Here is an 18,770-nt window from a genome sequence, read left to right as displayed (position 1 = left end):
CAAACAAACAGACCAGCTTGTTTCTCTACCAACTTTAGATACAGACATCTGATGACTAAAATCCTTCATCCAGTTGTAGTGTAAGTAGCGCAAATGATATGATGCCATTGACAGGCGACCAGATGAAACTGACTGTTACCTTGATTAAACACAGATTTCTCTAGGTTTCATAATTGATGGAAACATTTGGGATAATGTAAGTACATAAGTTTAAAAAAATATATAACATCAGTGTAGTTATTTATAGACTTTTTAATGCAGAAAAGTTTTATATATTAACTTTAAATCAAACATTCTGGCTGTTTTACATACAACACTGTCAGCATAATATAGAACACTGGTTTTAAAAGTATATCAGGACATAAAAATTTGCATTGCATTGCAATGCATTACAAGTAAATGAAGGCTGCTCTTTTAAGATAATTAAGTAGTAAATAAAGAATTTTCTCAGCTCATGTGTTGGAACTGTAAGGAAGTGGTTGTAAAAGCATCAGTTACATTATGTAACGACACGTTGAAACTACAAAATGCTTCAAGCACATTTTAGCAGAAAAAAACCAATGTCCAGATCCACTGACTTAATAAAACATTAATATATATATATATATATATATATATATATATATATACATACATAATATAACATAGATAAAAGTTCAAAAAGAACATTAACAATTTCAAATAGTTCAAATCAGAAAATGTTTCCCGGTCAGAGGTCTCAACAAATGTACTTTTAAACACATTCATCATTAACTCATTAGTGGAGAACTCCAGTGATTTAGTATTGCACAAAACTGTGGGACTCACAGGAAACTAAAAGGACGTAACTGAAACAGCCAAAGTATCCTCATCCAAAAAACACTCCTATCCTACAATCCCCATTGTGCAATAGTATCTTTCTGTTAGACCATCCCTGCTTGGCGATTTCCATCATCTTTTCAACATCCATGCTTCCTGTTAGTAACACAGACTTTGCTATACACTTGTAGCCTTCAAGGAAAAGAGCTAAGATTCTTTCCAAGCTATTTTCTTTATTTGAAAAAGCTCCTGAACTAAATTGATGTGTGAAATTGGTGGAGTGCCCCTTTAACATGGGAACTGTTTTACTTCATTGGAAACATTAACTTTGTTGATATTTACTTTAGATTTAGAAAACCAGAGTCTGAAAGCAAAAGTCAGTGAGTTTAACATAGCAGCGTTAAGTTTTCTGTTAGTGCTGAACTGTGACCACACACATATATCACCTCCTACCTCACTGAACCTCCAGACGAATCACACACAGTCACTCACAAACCAGCTCGACTATCACAATACACTTCTCAGAACACAGGAAACATAAAGCAAGACAGTCATCAAGATTACTGAGAGGAATCTACACAAATACAATGGCAAAATCCTTTTTAAGAAAGAACACTATATTTATTCGCCGCATCGTGAAGTGCTCTCAAGTTCAATGATATTTAGAGACAACTCAGACTAAATCATGTGCAAAACAATTCAGTTCCAGCCTTTTTCACATATATACACGTGTTATCATAGAAAAAGTCTTTGAAAACAGTCATCATCTGGCTCGAGGGTTCCCTGTGGAGTTTTACACCTCCAGTACCATTATGGATCTGTTTTTCTGAGTTTCGCTGATCTCGTCCACACACAACGAGGATATACACGTGCGTGCGCACAGGTGACACATCCTATCGTGTCGCACTATTCCACTGATCAACAGGTGGCGGTAAAGCAATGAGAAAGGTACCTGCAAGAAGACGACTGCTAATAATAAACGTGGATGTAAACAACGCAGGATTCAAAATACTAAATCTTTGTTTAGATCTCAGGGATATACTAAATGCATTTTGGTAAAAAAAAAAAAAAAAGAATGTTAAACTTACTTTTGTTTGTTTACAAGAAAAACCGCACAGGACCCGTTTAAAGGCTGAGCCAACACAAAGGGTTTAAAGTGTCTGCAGTGAAGAAAGGAATCAGCTGTGCTTCAGAGCTCTGGTCCTCTCCAGCAGCGCAAAGGCAAGAAAAAGTGGCACATAGCTTCACAAAAACAGCAGGAAACAATGAAAAGCGCAGCATCAATATGTTCATATTAAATTAGCAATTATTGATCACTATTGGTTTTTAGGAACAACAAACTATATAAGTTTTATTTACCTGCATATAATTATGTTAAAATGAGAAGTGGTTTTTGTTTCAAATTTTACACAAGTATTTTCCTAAAACTAATGGATGAAATTTGAATTTAACAATAAATACTTGTCCAGTGACATTTTCTTGAGTCACTGATACATTGAATTCAATACCGAATATTAACTTGAATTGAATAACGAATATTAACTTTATCCCATAGCACACACTCAGTCAGAGGACAAAAATGACATTTATAAACTAAATAGTCTTGCCAAAAGTCTTGCTCATTTATTTTTATTATATTTTTGTTATTAATCCTAACACAGCGCCGCAGTGTGAAATCAGGGGGTGCTCTGTTTTTTGTGTGTGAGGTTGGGATTAGCTTTTACAACACTGTGGAAAGATGAAGGTTATTTTATTATTAATCAGAATGGAAAAAAAACATCCTTTCTCATGCTCCAAGTCACTGTTGACTTTTTTTAGTGTTAAAACAAGACCACCAGCTTTCCCTAATAATCATGCTCTCTTGACCACAAGCAGACATTGTAAGAAAACTAAAGAAATATATTGTTACTTGTTGTGGATGTTTTGAAGATGTATTCAGGATTATATTATTATTATGTTGATTTAACAGCCCAACAAAGTATTGCCACCACAGCAATGTCATGAAGTTGCAGTTACATAACTCTGCAAAGGGCTTTTAATTTGAAATGAGGGATACGGGAAGGGAGAGGGAGAGAGAGAGAAAAAAGAGCAAAGAGAGAGAAAGGAAGATGTAATTTACTAACATTAAGTTAGATAGATTTTTATAACCTATTGTTACTCACTCGTTATTCACGCGTTCTACATGTGCACACCACCCAAGTAAAACAAAACCCATGGTAGTCCGGGTGTGCGGGGGGCATATGGGGACAAATGGCAGTGACCTTCTGCACTGTCTAAACATCCATGAAGTTTTGAAGCATCTTCTGGGGCTGGGCAAACTAGTATTATAAAAAAAAAAACATAAATGTCTTAACCTTAGATACCTAGTAAGTAATTGGTTATGCGTATGATTGGATCATTGATTAATCATTCCAGTTCCATTCTTCCCTAAAGCCCAGTGTGGCTCTACAGGAAACCGCCACGCAGACTGAAGGGGGTGAATTTCTGAGCCTGCTGGGCTCCAATCTCAGCCACATACAGGGCCCCAGTCTTTAGGTCAAGGTCTACCAGGTGGGGCTTCACATCATCAGCCAACTGGATCACACTCACCACTCTGCACTGGCCAATTAAACCCACAGGTGGTGCATCCAGTAGCGAAATCTGATTGGTGTTGAGCTGGACAACAACAAAGTACTTCTTGTCGGGGGTCAGGCGTACTGAGTAGGGGGCGTCCTCTGTGAAGCAGCTCCCCCATGTGCCTAGCCATTCCCCAGTGATGGAGTTAAAGACCTGGATCCTCTTGTTGCCCCTGTCGGCCACCCACACCCTTTGGGCATTGTCAACAGTCACGCTGTGGGGGATGTAGAACTGAGCCAGGCCCTGTCCTTTCTCTCCGTGCATCCACAGCACTTCCTGCTCTTTAGACAGCTTGATGAGGCGGTTGTTCATTCCACCATCACCGTCCACGATGTACATTTCCCCAGAGCTGTGGACGAAGATCTCAGCTGGTTGGTCGAACTGCAAAGGGTTCAACCCAGAGCCCGCCTTCCCTGGTGTACCAAGCACCTGACACGTAAAAGAAAAGATTCAATTCTACATATCATATGAAATACTTGTAATGCAAACCAAGCTGCAGGAACGTGAGCCAACAACTCCTTGCACCAAATGAAAATCCTACTGTAGATAAAGCTGTTACCTGAAGGAGCTTCCCAGATGGCGAGTACTGTTTGATGCAGTGGCCGTACGGGCCATTCCCCACGTCAGTGATCCACACAGTTGGGTTTGATGAGGCTGCATCTGCTAAAAATATCCCATGAGGCATCTCTAGTGTGGTTGTGTTCCACGGCATGAGGAAATCTCCTTCTGTGGTGAACAACAGCACCTTGGGCACATTGTCTCCTGGGAGCAAAGAAAAAGGCAAACATTAAGTGAAGCATGTAGCAAACACCACACAGCACATTTTGGATTGATTTGATTTTCACTTGCTCAAAGTCAAGTCTCGTCACTTTTTTTGATCCTTAAGAAAACCGCAGAAGAGAAAAAAAAAACACATGACTATTGATACTATTCTTCAAACTTGGGGTTTAATGTTTATAGTGGGCACTTTTCCAAGCATGTCCTCTGCTGAAATTTCACATGGGTCATTAATATTAACTGTAACCACTGCAACTCACACTTTCTATATGCACACAGCTGACTCGTGCTGGTATGAAACAAAGAGGACTTTATACACGCACAAACGGTGACGTCAGCGTTCAGCAGTCCAGCAGAGGTTCAGGAGTAGGGCTGGGGCGACGCGTCACAAGGAGGAAGTAAAATGGCCGCACCTAGTCAAGAGCTCGGACTCCGCCTAAGACTCCAACCTCGCCCACGATCATCTAAAGTGTGGGAGTATTTTAAGTAGGGACCAAACAACATGGTGCTCTGCAAATTAGAAAATGGCATATCACAGTAGGGCTGGGGCGCCATGCTCGAGCACTTGGAGCGGAGCTTTATTTTGGAGAGACTTTATACAGGACTGTAAAACACGGATTACCAGTTAAGACTGGGCTATTTTTTGTAGGTGAATAATGTCCTGCAGTGCAACACTTTGTTTGTCATATTTGCTTATTTTAACCCTCTTAAGCACGTGGGAGCGTATACGCTTCCAAATTACACGCTCGCCTGCCTTGGCTTTATACTCAGACTAAATGGGAGCAGTGCTGTTTATTGAAGTCACAAAAAAAGACAGAAGGATGTGACAGTCACATATTTAGTGCAGCAGAGAAGGAGAAGACAAAAAAACGCCTGTAAATACTGATCCAGAGAACAGATGAAGATAGAAACTTCAAATCATCTCTAGAACAACTCAAATAAGTACAATTTTCTGTGTGAAATTTTTTCTTTTATTTATTATTGTTTACAGTGTTATCCATAGAATAAGTTAAAATTCAAGGTTGTTTTTTTATGGGCTATTAACCGCTCCCTATTATACTGTACTGAAGTCTTTACTGAGTGACATTTATTATTAGCTAAGGTTTACTGATTCTAAATATGTGTAGCACTTGGTGAAACTTTTAAAAAATAACAATTTTATTAGGAAAAAACTAAAGGTATTAAAGAAGTAAAATGTTGAAATATAAATGACAAGTTTTTTTTTTGTTTATTTTGGGTAAATTTGTTGTTACATTATCCGAGTAATAAAAAAATAATAGATTAATTGAAAAAATAATCGATAGATAAATCGATAAACAAATAATCGTTAGGTGCAGCCCTATTCAGGAGTGCATGTGCAGCAGCTGGTCAATTTACTCTAGAAGAGGGGAATACACAAACAAGGAATTAACACTGTTGTCCAGCCTATTCCGTACACTGCCATTTTGTTTTAGTTACTCATGTTGGACATGTGTTTAAACGGATCATACAGCACAGTACAAGATTACTGACGTCTGTCAGGAATACTACTTGACCTTGTGCAAACATTGCACCTCTGTGGCAACCCATGTTATAGGATATAAATCTATTTCAATTCATTTAAAATGTAGATTAATCCACCAATGAAAATAGTCCCCCACAAATGCAGTATTTCCTTCTATTTGAGTAACATTTCTTAAAAACTACAGTGAGCAGCTTTTCTAGGAAATTACTGAGACTTTTAAAAAAATTAAACTATATATTTGTGAGGTGTTTTTAAAGAGTTATGTCTTCAGTAGGAACCAATGGTCTTGGAGCCATGAGCCACAGACAGAAGACGAGAATCTGCAAGTGTGGGGAGACACACGAACAACACACTGGTGGTTTTAGTCTTTTCATGGGATATATTAACAGAAGAAAAATACAGTTACACCATCCTTATCTTTGTAAAGGTTAATGGGCCTAATGGCCACTTATGTGCTCAAGATCACCAACGTGGACATGGGCCCTGACTCCAACTCGTACTGGAGGAGCAATAATACCATAAAAAAGTTTTTTCATGAGCCAACCCAAACGTATTAGTAAATAATCTCTTGACCATAGATGAAGCCATTAGTTAAATTTACAAATCCTTTATAAAGGGAACCTTATTTGAATTACATTACTACTTTCTTGTAATCTTGCCTTGATACAATGAGGCTCAAAATCAATTGGTGCTACAAATTTACTTCTGCAAATCTACAAATGAGTGAACAAAATAACATTTACAAAGAGCTGTAGAAAGATTTAAGACTGTGCAGGAACACGAGAAGTTACATGAAACATGAGCAATCTGTAACATTTCTAAATTTGAATATACAGTATATTCACAAATGTTAGGAAACATTTATGAACATATGTAAACTTTTACAAAAATCTGTATTAACTTGAACAATTAGATACGCACTCAGTGCACATTTATGCATCCATGCAAGTCAGAGTTAGTCAGCATTAAAAAGTATTTTAAATTGATGCATTTGAAAAGCTCAGGATACATTATTAAGTAGAGGTAAACATTCACAACTCACATTTTCAGATGAGAATACAGAGGCAAGTGTATTTTCACATCTGGATTTACACTCACAAATGTTAATGGACATTTCCAACTGATTTTATTTATATGTTAAATTTGTAAAATACCTTTTCTGTGGTAACCTGCAAAAACATGTTGAATAAACAGAGTAAAGCAAAAATAAATGTTTGCTAGAATAAAGGTAGTGCACGTATTCACCTCTCTGGGCCACATACACCACACCAGCGAACTGGTCGAGAGCCACTCCAAACACCTCCCCGATGAAGAGCTCTGGGTTCCGCGGCCAGCTCAGGTCCAGTTTGTACAGGGGTCTCCCCAGCAGCTGGTAGTCACGTGAGAGGCTGAAGCTGCCTTGCTGCTGCTGCTGGGTGCCGATGGTTCCGTACAGCACTATCATGAGCAAGACTAATGAGGCCATGCTGGAAGCTATCACACACCTATGGCCTCTCTTTTTAATCAACATCAGTGTTTCCCGCTACCGGCTCGTGCTGCGTTTAATATCCTGCTTCCGTGACGTTAGCTAAATCTGTCTAAACGTGTGTATCACCGCTGGAGAGGTCATCTAACGTCAGCTACAGAGTCTGCTCTGAAACAAGCAAACGGCTAATGACACGTGTTGAGATGCTATAAAGTTAAAATCCAGTCATTTATCTATATGTGTGTGTGATTTGAAACCCACCAACCACACAATTTGTTGAATTCACTTCCTCTTGAGCCCCAAACGAAAACAAAACAGTGGGTAAAGTGAGACAGCATTAGACACAGCATTTCCGCTCATAATGGCGCAATAAAAACACGACTAAAATACTGAGACACAGAAATCCTGGCTAGTGCTTTACTGGTTATAAGGCAGGCAAGAGTTCAGACTCAACTTGTAAATACATTTGTATGAATATAAAGAAATATAGATGTGTACGGACAAATCCGACACCTGTTTTTTACTAGTGTTTTTCCTGAATTGTTGCGATTTTTTCAACCGTTATTTTTAAGGCTTTTAATTTTATGGCAAATCTTTTCTATTTCCGGTAGCTTGACTCAGTAAAAACATCTGACCAGAACAGTTTTACGTCACGACGTGTTGACGCAGCGTTGGCTGTGGAGGCGACTGTGCTTCCCTAACAGTAATTTTCTTACAACTATTTTTTCAGTATTTTTAATCGCATTGTGAATGACAGTCCGTGTAGGACAGAGATACCTTTCATGTAGTGTAAACCTTCGAAGAATCGACTCCATGGAGGTCGTAGACAGCCCGCTCAACCTCGTAAGTTTCGGTCTCGATGTTGCAATAACAGGCTAACGTTACTGTAGCTAGGGGATTGTATAGGTAAGCTACAGTAAGTTAGCGGCTAACCGCTCCGTTGCTTGCTGTGTTTGTGTTGTTGTCTGCTAGCCTGGACATGCTACACATGGTACATTTTGGTTTTGTCCTCGACAGAATGAGCTTAAATACTTTTGAAGTTGGAGTAAGTACTGTCTGCTTCCATTATTCTGTTACTAGTTTATTTCTTCACAAGGCCGTTTGATGATAACCCTCTTTTAGCAGGTTATTTTAAAATGTCATGGCCACACTGTTCGCAACCTCTACCACCCAGGGGAACAATGAAACACTTTTCCACCTCAATATTTTTTAAGCTGTAAAATGCGTCGTTGTTGTCAATTAAGGACAATGTTAGTGTCATTCCCTTGAGTTAAGGTCCCCGATCTGATTTATAGCAATTTTGTATACAGCATTATAATCAAAGAGGACATTTAAAAGTAATGGTAACAACTATGGGTGGACTAATGTTTTTTCCAAGGCCGAATCTGATACCCATAATTAGTAACCAAGGAGACGGATAACCCATATTTTGAGTCAATGTACCAACACAAAATTACGACAACTGCTGTAGTGTCCAGGTGTTCCTATTATTATGTTCACCTCAGTTAACCCAATGAGCATTGGCATAATAATAGAAAACACCTGTACAATGTAATACTGCTGAACAGCACCATATACTACATCCTCCAAAGGAATCATGATTCAACACCTCTCTACAATCATTTTAATAGAAACTGAATATTGTTACCTTCATGAATAAGTTTGTATTGCAGGACTGTTATATTAGACTGCATTAATTTTAGCTAGTTGTCCCTATAATATAATAAACTGCTTGCTGAGTATATATTAGTTTTATGCACAGGCTGCTAAGTATCTGACAAGAATTTATTGGTTGCTTTCAGTGCTGTTCTCACCTGGGAACAGTGTATATGTACTGAAATATCAATGTATTGTATAGTGCTGTGGTAAGTATGTTGTCTCATTTCAGATTGCTGGAGTTATTGTTATTGGTAGTGTTTTTTACTGCTCTACCTCAACCAAGTTGCTATTCATCACAGCAGCAAACTACCCGCTGTACATTTAAACTTCAAATACTCGTAGCTCTCTTTTTTTAGCGACTTTCTCACTAATTCCACGGTTGTTTACATGCTATTCAGATCTGCTAGTACCTTAGCTTTGCAGTTAGCGATGGCTTCTCACTTTCCCCCTACTGCTGCCAGTAGGGGCTGCAGCCCCAGCTGGTGGAAGGCATCTGCGTAACATCTTAGATGCAACAGCCATCGTACATTAATGAAATTAGTAATTAGGTTCAATGACTACTTTTCACACAGATCCCTTCCAAACACACCGTCTCCTCCAACATCTTCTGCATTGCAATAATTTCAGTCACCATTGTTTGAAATACACACGCAATGTCATAGAAATCCCACCACCACTTTGCGTTCTGGTGGTGTAATTGCAGAGCGACACACCAGCGCACAAGTATAAATGCTCACAACAACATATGCCAGTTTGTAGGCTGTGTCTCAATCCTTAGCAGAAGTATAAACCAGGCCAGCTAGAACATGCTCAAGAACCTGCTGAGTTTGAAGATATGTGGCGAGTTAGGCTACATATTAAAGCTGCATACAGTCATACAGCTTTCGTTATAGTTTGCTCATAGCAGTTTACTATTAGCCTAAGTTCACTAACACATAACTGACAGTGGATGGGGAAAAGCTCAAAATAATGCTTTTCTGCAAGTTTTGCTGGTTTATTGGTTATTAATTTGTCTCAATGGGTTTTTACCATAGACTGTAAATAGAGATGGACGTAGCCCCCGTGATGTCACTCACAGGTTTCTGAAGAGCAGTTTTGAAGCTCAGAGTGAGCTGCTCACCGTCGCCATCTTGGCAGTACCTGACTCCACTGAACTCCCGGGTAATCCAAAAATGGTCAAAGAGGTGGGCGTGTGAGGAGCTGAGACCTGCATGCTGGTTGGTGGCAAGCAAACGCTCACCAACCTGTCACTCAAAGGGTGACTTCAAGTAGCCTACAAGCTCTCACAGAGACTGGTGTGGCTTGTGTACTGGACCGGACAGATTTATGAGATTTATTAAGCTGCATTATAATTCTTTATTCGTTATAACTAAATGAGGGTGATTTTAGATGTTGCTTACTGTTTGTAGCCTATAGTCAGACTATTTATAAAATCAAGAACTAGTTTGTACTCACAAAATAAAGTTTGTGAAGTGGCTGTCTCTGGAGTGGATATGCTGACAGATGTGCCAGCTGACAGTGACTGTCCTCATCACTAAACCATCAGACCCCCCCTCGCTCAGGTCCTGAGAACGTGACAGAGCCTCTTGAACATCAGATATTCTTCTTGTTTTCCCTCCCTCTGTTTCTTTTCAGTTTTTGCTGGTAGGCTAAATCTGGTGCATTTTTTTTTTCTTGCTCTCTTTCTCTGTCTCTCTGTCTCTCTCTCTCTCTCTCTCTTTCTTTCTCTGTCTCTTTCTTGCTTTCTCTCCAGATCTGCATATAAAAATCTAATGTTAAATGAAAACAATAACCAGTGAAAAAATAATAGACACATGAAAACTGCAAAATAGAAACATTGCTATAATTCCACAGTGGTCGACATGACCACTTTGGTGCTCAGAAATCTTTTTAATACCTTCTAGGCTCCAGAAAACATATATTTAGGAAAATTCATGGACTGAGAGACTTGTAGTTTTTACTTAGACAAAGTTATTTTCATAATAAAAACCCAAATGGTCTGTCAGACCGTCTTGGCGGTGCTAGTGTTAATAAAATTTATATAAAAATCCACCCCCCATACAGTTGTCATGAAGGAAGAAATCAGCTCTAGAGACCAAAACTGTTTTTGTACCAGGCTGTAAACATTTTTATTTCTGCTGTAAAGTTGGACATTTTAACATGGGAGTCTATAGGGATTGACTCACTGTTGGAGCAGTCATTAGCGGAACTGCAGCTTCTGGTTCTTCAGTGTTGACTTAATTTGTCAGCTTTGGAGGTTGCCGCTTAGTTTTTACTCACAAAGGTTTTATTGCACATACAGTAACGAGTATAGTTGCTGTCTACTCGAGTACATTTCACATTACCCGACGCCATGCTGTCCTCTGCAGTGTCGCTGCCCTGCTGTCTGCTTTGTGTGGAGGAGCTGCGCCTTGCCCTCAGTCAGACACCAAGCAGAGGAGAGCGTGCACCATAAACACCAACATCTTATTTCCCGATCTACTGATCTCACTCACAGGTCTCTTCAGGCACAGATAAAATGCTCCTGGCTCTTACAAATTGAGAACCGGTTCAGAACTTACTGGTGTGGCCAAATCATCTTCCACATTCACACACTGTAATTTTCCATCACATGTGAGCAAAATGCTCTCACTGTAGAGCCCTAGAATGTTTATTATTTTTCCTTCTTAAAATCGCTTAAATAATTGATCAAATATCAAAATAGCTGCTGATTTTGTAACATTTAATATCAAACCAGAAAACCCCTCCACTCCTATTTTATCATTTTTGTAATGCATTGCACTCCTTCTCTCTAACTTATGTGTATCCATTATTTTTTTATTCATCTCCTCCATTACCTTTTGTCCCCTCCATGTGTCTCCCTCTCTTCAGGCTCATCAGCAGTGCAGGAAGGCAGACCGTTTGGTAGCGGCTGGAAAGTATGAAGAGGCCATCTCCTGCCACGGAAAAGCAGCAGGTAGGTTTTATGGCACTGACACTGTCTGTGACACTCCCTGCCTTTGAGTATAGTTGCCCTAAAACAAGTATATGAGATGAACTATGACATACAGAGGTGATGTTTGAGAGTAAATCAGAAAGTATTATGACAGTGAACGAAACGATGACTGTGATGTTGTCTATGAAGCACTGGACTGCACTGACAGTGGCGTTTTCAGAGAGACAGATCAACTGATCTGGATGAGTACATCCACGACAGTACTGTAGTTTCAAAGGACAAAGGGCCAACCTGGACTCCCCTCCCCCTCATTCTGCATCCACTCCCCCACCATTTTAGGACAGCCATGTACACATTCTAGCCAGAGAAAAACAATTTATATTTTCATTATCATTATCTCTCTAATACGCTCTTTAGCACACTCCTAAAGAGTTGGTACTCTAGCCTTGACTCCTCTCTCGTGCTCTGACCCTCTCCTCCACCGGCACCTTCCACTTGTGGCTGAGAACTAGGTCTACTCTCAGTCCTGGCTCATTAACTGTATCTCGTCAGTAACATGAATTAACCTTCTTTTTCCATATTAAAAGAACTAATGATGTCTGCACCCTGCACTGTTTTACCTGTCCTCGCAATACTCCTCGCAAACTCTCTTCTTAAAATAATCTGTGATTTGAAACATTTCTGCAAAAAAAACATACACGATGGGATGTAACGTTATTTTAGGCAGCACGAAATTTGGCGGAGGTGGCTGGCTCGCAATTCTCTAAGCAGGAAAAACCCTGTCAGGTGACCCTAACCACTCACATGATGGCCAGGTGGGTCAACGACTCTCCTCAACGACTGTCAAGGTGTTAACGCTCCCACAACAGGTTAAACGCTTGGGACTCCCAATCAGTCAGTTAAAACTGCAGAAGTCTTTCAGTTGAGAGGTGAAGCAACTTCGAAAACCTCAAGCAAGTCCAGTTGCCATAGGCTACATCCACACTACTGCGTTATCGTTTTAGAATGCATTTCTTTTGCTGCGTTTCCTCCTCCCGCCCACACGACTCCGGTGTTTTCGAGCACAGAAAACAGAGACTTTTGGAAAGGCTGCTGGCCCTGTTTTAGTTTGAAGACTCTGGGGTTGTGTTGTAGTCTGGACGGGTGAAAACAGAGATGTTTAGAGATGATGATGTAGACACCCGCAGTCGCTCCTGATTGGCTCTCATCAGCCTCGACTACCAGTGGTGAACATTCACTGCACAAAGCAGAACAGCTTAGTTCAGTTAAAGTGTTTTAATGCAAAAATACACATTTCTCTTCCAAAAGTGATAAGCACATAAAGAAATACATTGCTTCAGTGCTTAACAAGCAAAATCAACTTATTTTATGTAATTCTAGACACATTTCTATCACACATCAGTATTCATGCAGTCTTTATCTCAGTCACCTTCCAGCTGACAGAAAAATGCCCGGTGTGTAAGTGTTTGTGTGTCAATCTGTGTGTGTATTACATTCAGTCTCATTAGCAGCAGACTGCCGACCGATCCGCTCATGATGAAGCCTGCGTGTGTTTATGTCCAGGTGTGTGTCGGTTTGTGAGAATAAATGGCCCGCTCTCTCTCTTGGAAGAAATAGAGCGTGGCTGTTGACACAGCACTGAGTAGTTAAAGTGTGTGAGTGTGTTTGTGTGCAGGACAGGGTCTGTGGTCTGCCTGTTACGGCAGTGTCTGTGTGGAGTGTTAATGTTGCGTTTTCTTTATCAGTACCAGAGTTTCCACTTGAAAGAGTACGGTTCCTCTGTGATTTGTTGTCTCCCACTGTCTGAGCGTCGGTGTTTCTTCTTCTTCACTGCAAGTTTATGGTCATTCATTTGAGAAGCGCCACCATGAGGAGTCATGGAGTAGTGACTGTTGTAGGTCAAATTAGTGAGGAAATCTGTTTAGCGTGCCTTCATGTTTTAATAAACATATCTATGTTGTGCCAGAGGATTGCATAAGGAAGATTTACAATAGATTATCTTATCAATATTTTTTCCCACCCATAAACCCCATGCATTTTGCATACCAGGCTAACACACTGGATTCCACAGACAGCACTTCATCCTCCAGCATCTCGACAGCTGGGGAACCTGCACCTGGATCCTGTTTCTTGACCTCAGCCCTGCGTTTAATACAGTTGTGCCAGAGCTTCTCCACACCAAGCCAACTGTGTCTGACCCAGTCTATCTGTGGATCACTAACTCCCTGACAAACCACATGCAGCGTTTGTGACTGGGAAAGTACACCTCCACCAGTCTGACCATCAGCACAGGAGCACCACACGGCTGTGTGCTCTCGCCTCTTCTATACTGTCCATTTACAAATGATAACTCCACAAGCTCCTCCATAAAGCTCCTCCAGTTTGCAGATCCAGGACGGGGACTAGTCTGCACACAGACAGGAAGGGGTTCCGATAAAAGCCTGGGGCTAAACAACCTCAAGACAGCAGAGTTAACAATAGAATTCAGGGAAGTGAAGTGAAGAAAAGAACCAACACAACAAACAGTGTTTTGCTGTCTGAATACTTTCTGACTGCAGTGTGTGCATTAAGCTGATGTTTCATAGTATCATTCATTGTGTGAGTGTAAAGTATATATGGTAGAGCCTTCATTATCTGCCTGTCTGTAAGTAGTCGCAGGCTCTACTTGTGTTGGTGATGAAACTTTGTGAAGTTTGTTGGCAGCTTTGCGAAGTCGCTCAATTCTGTCTCTGCTTTCCCCCCAGATCTTTTGACAGACGCAATGAAGAAGACAGAGTGTGAGCAGGTGAGTCACTCAAGTGTGTGTGTTCAGTGAGTTCCTTGAACTAGTGCAACTATTCTGTTGACCATTCATGCTTTTGTCGTCGCTGATATCAAAGCCTGGTTGGAACACAGCCTTCAGTCAGGTCATTGGGAACATATAACAGCAGTAGAAGAAATGATGAGCCTGGTTTATTGGAACATCTGTTTTCATGACTCAACTTCAGTCCACGTTGCTTAAAACAGATTTGTGGAAATGGAAAGTAGGACTCTTATTCATGTATTTGTATACAGTATTTGTCAGGGATGCAGAAACCTTAGCTTTTACTGGGCAGGCCACTGAGTGTCCACTAAGAACCAGGTAAAGGAAGTATACCTCCGTTCTCCAGTGATTAGAGAGTGAATCCATTGTGTCAATGCTTAATTTGTTAACCTGATGGAGAAAACCTTCCCTGTACACCGAGGCTTGTTTACTTAGGCTTGTACACATAGTTTTTTCTGCTATTTTCAGTTAGCAAGCAGTAAAATATCTAGAAGTAACTTAATTAGATCATGTACTCGAGTTTCTCATACTTGTTTTTTATGGAATAAGCAAAATACACCACAGGACTATTTAATGATTGATGGGTTAAAAAAGGGTTTTTAGTTTGTTTCATATTTGCGTTTTGAACTTTCTAAGATTTTACCAATAAATATATCTCAGAACGACATCATAAGTTATTGCATATTTCCCAAAATATTCACCTACTGAAGGGACCTCTCTTTTACCCTTCCTTCAGCGGAGTAGTTCCAATCCTTACAATGTAAATAAATATGTTAAGGATAAGACATAATAATTCATATAAATCAGGATCAGGGCCAAGATATCTTGACTGGAACACCCCTTCTGAATTCTCCTTCCATTAAAGGGGTGTAAAGAGAGACAGCAACATGTACAGACCATGTTCTGGTCATTTTAGCTCTGTATTAGTTTTCTCTGTCTGTGTTGGAGTTAATGTTGCCAGTGCTGTGGCTGGTGTTGATGTGTGATGGTGTGTCTGTAGGCTCGTCTGTCCATGGAGCTGCAGAGGGACAGTCATATCAAACAGCAGCGGCTGATCCAAGAGCGCTGGAAGAGAGAAGCTCGTCGTGAAGCAACGAAGGCCCGACCTGGCGCAGTGCAGCCTTCCAGCAGTCCAGCCCTCCTTACCCACACCCAGGCCACAGGCCAGCTCCTGCCCCACGGCTCCCCAGGCCTTTCGGCTGCAGAGTGTGGAGGAGTCAGGGAGAGAGAGTATGACACCTTACTCTACCAGCTTCAGACTCGGCAGACTGGAGGCTGCCAGCCTTTGCCTCCACCGTGCCCTGGATCTAAGACCACCAAAGATGACAAAACTCGCCTGGAAGAACAACAAACGACCATCGAGGACCTGCGGCGCCTGGTCGACCACCTGATGAATGAAAACCAGCGCCTGGCGACTGAGAACGAGCGGCTGCGTTCGGAAAACAACCGGCTGCGCTCTGAGGCGGCGGAGGCAGCAGACTTCGTGGAGCGTTCAGAGCTCTGGGTGCTCCCGCAAGCGGGTGGTGCTATGGGAACAGGGGGGGGTCAGGAGAAGAAAAGCACAGGGAAGGGGAAGGAGATTGCAATTCCCCAACTGCCCCCACTGGAGATGCCAGCTCAGGAAGACCTGTGTCTGGATGACCTTCCTCCTCTGGAGCTGCCAGAGGACATCCAGAATGAACTACAGGAGCTACTGGATAGGGATAAACTGTGATAAGACAGATGTCATACACAGACAGACACACACACACTCACACACACACACTCACACACACTCACACTCACACACTCACACACTCACACACAAGGGTTCAGCCAGTATGGCTTGTGAGATCAGATGCTACATGCGCTGCCTGTCTGCGGCCTGTCCTGCTCTGGCAGGTGCAACAAACTAACCAGTGATGGAACCATCAGTCAGGTTCATATAGTCAGAGGAGAGGTCGAATCATTGATAACAGCTGCACCACTAATACAATCTAGATTAAAGACAAAGGTAGGGTTCACCCAGAAATAATGTCAGTGTGAATGTCAGTGAGGTTGTGTGTCAGTGTGTCGTACAGTGAGCTCTGTGTAAACCTTCAGGAGAGTAACTGAAGCTGTCAGGAACATGTTTTGCAGATGGCGTGTCAAAGTGACCTTGCCCTTAAAAGACGTAATTTGACAAAATCATTCTCACAGATCTTCCTCTGCATTATCACATCAACATCCATGTTTGTGTCATTTGATGACAGCTGAGCTCAGACTATGACAACTGAGCAAACAACGTGACATGCAGTTAATGACGTAAACACTGTTTGAGTACTTTAATGTGAAATATGGAGATTTATCATATATTCTGCGAGTGTCTGGAAAAAGCCATAAAATAAGTGTTCTGAAGCTAAATGATAATGATTTTATACGTAAGTCAAACATTAGTACAAACGTGCGTGTGTGTGATCTGAATGATAAAAACAATAAAGACATGGATGTGTATGCTTTAGTGTCACTGTAGTTTAGCCAGCCAATGATTGATTAGTGGAAAATGATTACTAGTTGACTATTTGATTTAGTAAATATTAAATAAGCAACAGCATTAATTTGTCTTTATATTACATTGCTGGATGTTTCATAATATGTGTTATTACAAATGTGTGATTTTGAGTCACTTTTTTTTTTTTATTCTGTTGTTTCCTTTTGCTTGTGTATGAGAAACATCAGCGTGAAGTTTGCCTGAAACTCTATAGAATGAAATGTCCTTTGTTAAAATTGTCTGACATGATTAGTGTCTGGTCTATGAAATAATGTTCTTCCAGGAATTTGGGGGGATAATCATGTACTCCAATCATTTGGTTTCAGAACACTTACTAAGCTGCACTAGCAGCAGAACATGTGTGTTTGTTACTGTCTGCGCTCTGGTGCTCTATCAGAACATGTTCCTAGGATCCTCAGTTGTCATGCTGGGATGAAGCAGCATCATCACACTCACTGCATGTTACACTGACACACAAACTCCACACTGTTTGAGCTTGCATGAGGATGAGTGGGTGATGACCACATGTTGAATCTGGGGATGAACTGCTCCTTAAAGGGGATCAGCACTAACTTGACCACCTATTTACAGTGTCAGCAGCATTGCTCCAACCCTACCACACACACATCAGGATTATGTGCAGCATGATTCAGTCACAGAGCATATTGCTGTTGTTGAGGAAAAACTACATTGCTGCCTTTTTTATTTTTTTGAGCAGATTTAAATTAAAGGCTTTAATGATTACTTGTGTGTGTAGTGATTTTTATGTCTTTGAAGTGACCCGGCTGCCGACAAGAGAATAAGCACTCTCCGATTTTCATGCAGATGGGTGGTTTTATACAACAACAGCAATATTCAGACACATTTCTCCACACACACACACACACACACACAGTTGCTGTTTGTTCACACTGCGAGCACCTAAATGTAGTCTTGAAGGTTTGCAACAGGAACAGGATGTTCCAGTTTAGATGACGTCTTTTATGATGCTGTCCAATGAGAACACATACCATGCATGTGTTTGCCTATCTACTGTAAATCATCTATACCTGCTGACCATTTTCCAAAAGCTGAGTTTATTAATGAAGCAGATGAGCTTGTTTTTGGAAGGTTATTGTGCATTTTGTGACTAAAGCATGAAACTATCTCCAGTGTTTCTTTTAACCATGAAGTTTATTTTCAGACGTGGAGACATTTCAGATGTGACCTCTGGGACAGGGCAGAGCCCCCTGGAGTAAGTGTGGTCCAGACCATGCGCTAATTCTAATTCTACTCTATTCCATAGAACACACTGCAGAAGTTATCAATGTTGTCAATGATTATAAAGGAGAAATGGGGCAAAAACTGGCAAAATGCAATGCTGAGGTCATGACCTCTCAAGGTAACCAGATTTCAGATATAAATTGCCTCCACGTCTGGAATAAAACCTTGGGGTATGTTGCTTATCTGCTAAACTTTCATGCTTTAGTTATAAAATGCACAGTTGCTTTGTCTGTCTGCTCTGCTATATTAGATGTTTTTTTTCTTCCAAGCAGACACAGCCTGTTCTGTAGAGACTTACAACTGAAAGAATTGGGTTACATAATACACTGTATCATGTGGCAGTTGTAGGGGCATACTGATTTGCACTTGTTTGCCATGCAGTGGTGGCATATCAGGTAAGTTATGCAAAGTTCATTTTCAGACCGTATGGTGGTAATGATG

At 40.8% G+C, this 18,770-nt stretch overlaps 2 protein-coding genes across 2 annotated transcripts; one reads left to right on the top strand and one right to left on the bottom strand.

The window, feature by feature from the left end:
* Positions 1-234: 234 nt before the first annotated feature.
* LOC130162866 (NHL repeat-containing protein 3-like) lies at positions 235-7,495 on the bottom strand. The gene is made up of 3 exons (XM_056366711.1): positions 6,941-7,495; positions 3,974-4,176; positions 235-3,843 (listed from the first exon to the last, which is right to left on the bottom strand). Exons 1-3 carry the CDS (start codon positions 7,203-7,205, stop codon positions 3,244-3,246), a joined length of 1,068 nt encoding a protein of 355 aa, XP_056222686.1. The 5' UTR covers positions 7,206-7,495; the 3' UTR covers positions 235-3,243.
* A 309-nt stretch (positions 7,496-7,804) lies between these two features.
* Positions 7,805-17,810, top strand: nrbf2b (nuclear receptor binding factor 2b). Its single transcript, XM_056366920.1, has 4 exons — positions 7,805-8,003; positions 11,691-11,775; positions 14,499-14,539; positions 15,558-17,810. Exons 1-4 carry the CDS (start codon positions 7,911-7,913, stop codon positions 16,269-16,271), a joined length of 933 nt encoding a protein of 310 aa, XP_056222895.1. The 5' UTR covers positions 7,805-7,910; the 3' UTR covers positions 16,272-17,810.
* The last annotated feature ends 960 nt before the right edge of the window (positions 17,811-18,770 follow it).

Source organism: Seriola aureovittata, chromosome 21 (assembly GCF_021018895.1).
Source record: "Seriola aureovittata isolate HTS-2021-v1 ecotype China chromosome 21, ASM2101889v1, whole genome shotgun sequence".
Lineage (NCBI taxonomy): Eukaryota > Metazoa > Chordata > Actinopteri > Carangiformes > Carangidae > Seriola > Seriola aureovittata.
The sequence above is the reverse complement of the archived record's forward strand: the minus strand, read 5'-3'. Positions and strand labels throughout refer to the sequence as shown.

Excerpts from the sequence above, each read along its gene's own strand:
- LOC130162866 (XM_056366711.1), bottom strand. The coding sequence starts at position 7,205 with ATGTTGATTAAAAAGAGAGGCCATAGGTGTGTGATAGCTTCCAGCATG. Across the intron at positions 4,177-6,940 it reads GGTGTATGTGGCCCAGAGAG|GAGACAATGTGCCCAAGGTG; the intron begins GTGAATACGTGC and ends CTTTGCTCCCAG. Across the intron at positions 3,844-3,973 it reads CATCTGGGAAGCTCCTTCAG|GTGCTTGGTACACCAGGGAA; the intron begins GTAACAGCTTTA and ends TTTACGTGTCAG.
- nrbf2b (XM_056366920.1), top strand. The coding sequence starts at position 7,911 with ATGACAGTCCGTGTAGGACAGAGATACCTTTCATGTAGTGTAAACCTT. Across the intron at positions 11,776-14,498 it reads CTGCCACGGAAAAGCAGCAG|ATCTTTTGACAGACGCAATG; the intron begins GTAGGTTTTATG and ends CTTTCCCCCCAG. Across the intron at positions 14,540-15,557 it reads AGAAGACAGAGTGTGAGCAG|GCTCGTCTGTCCATGGAGCT; the intron begins GTGAGTCACTCA and ends GTGTGTCTGTAG.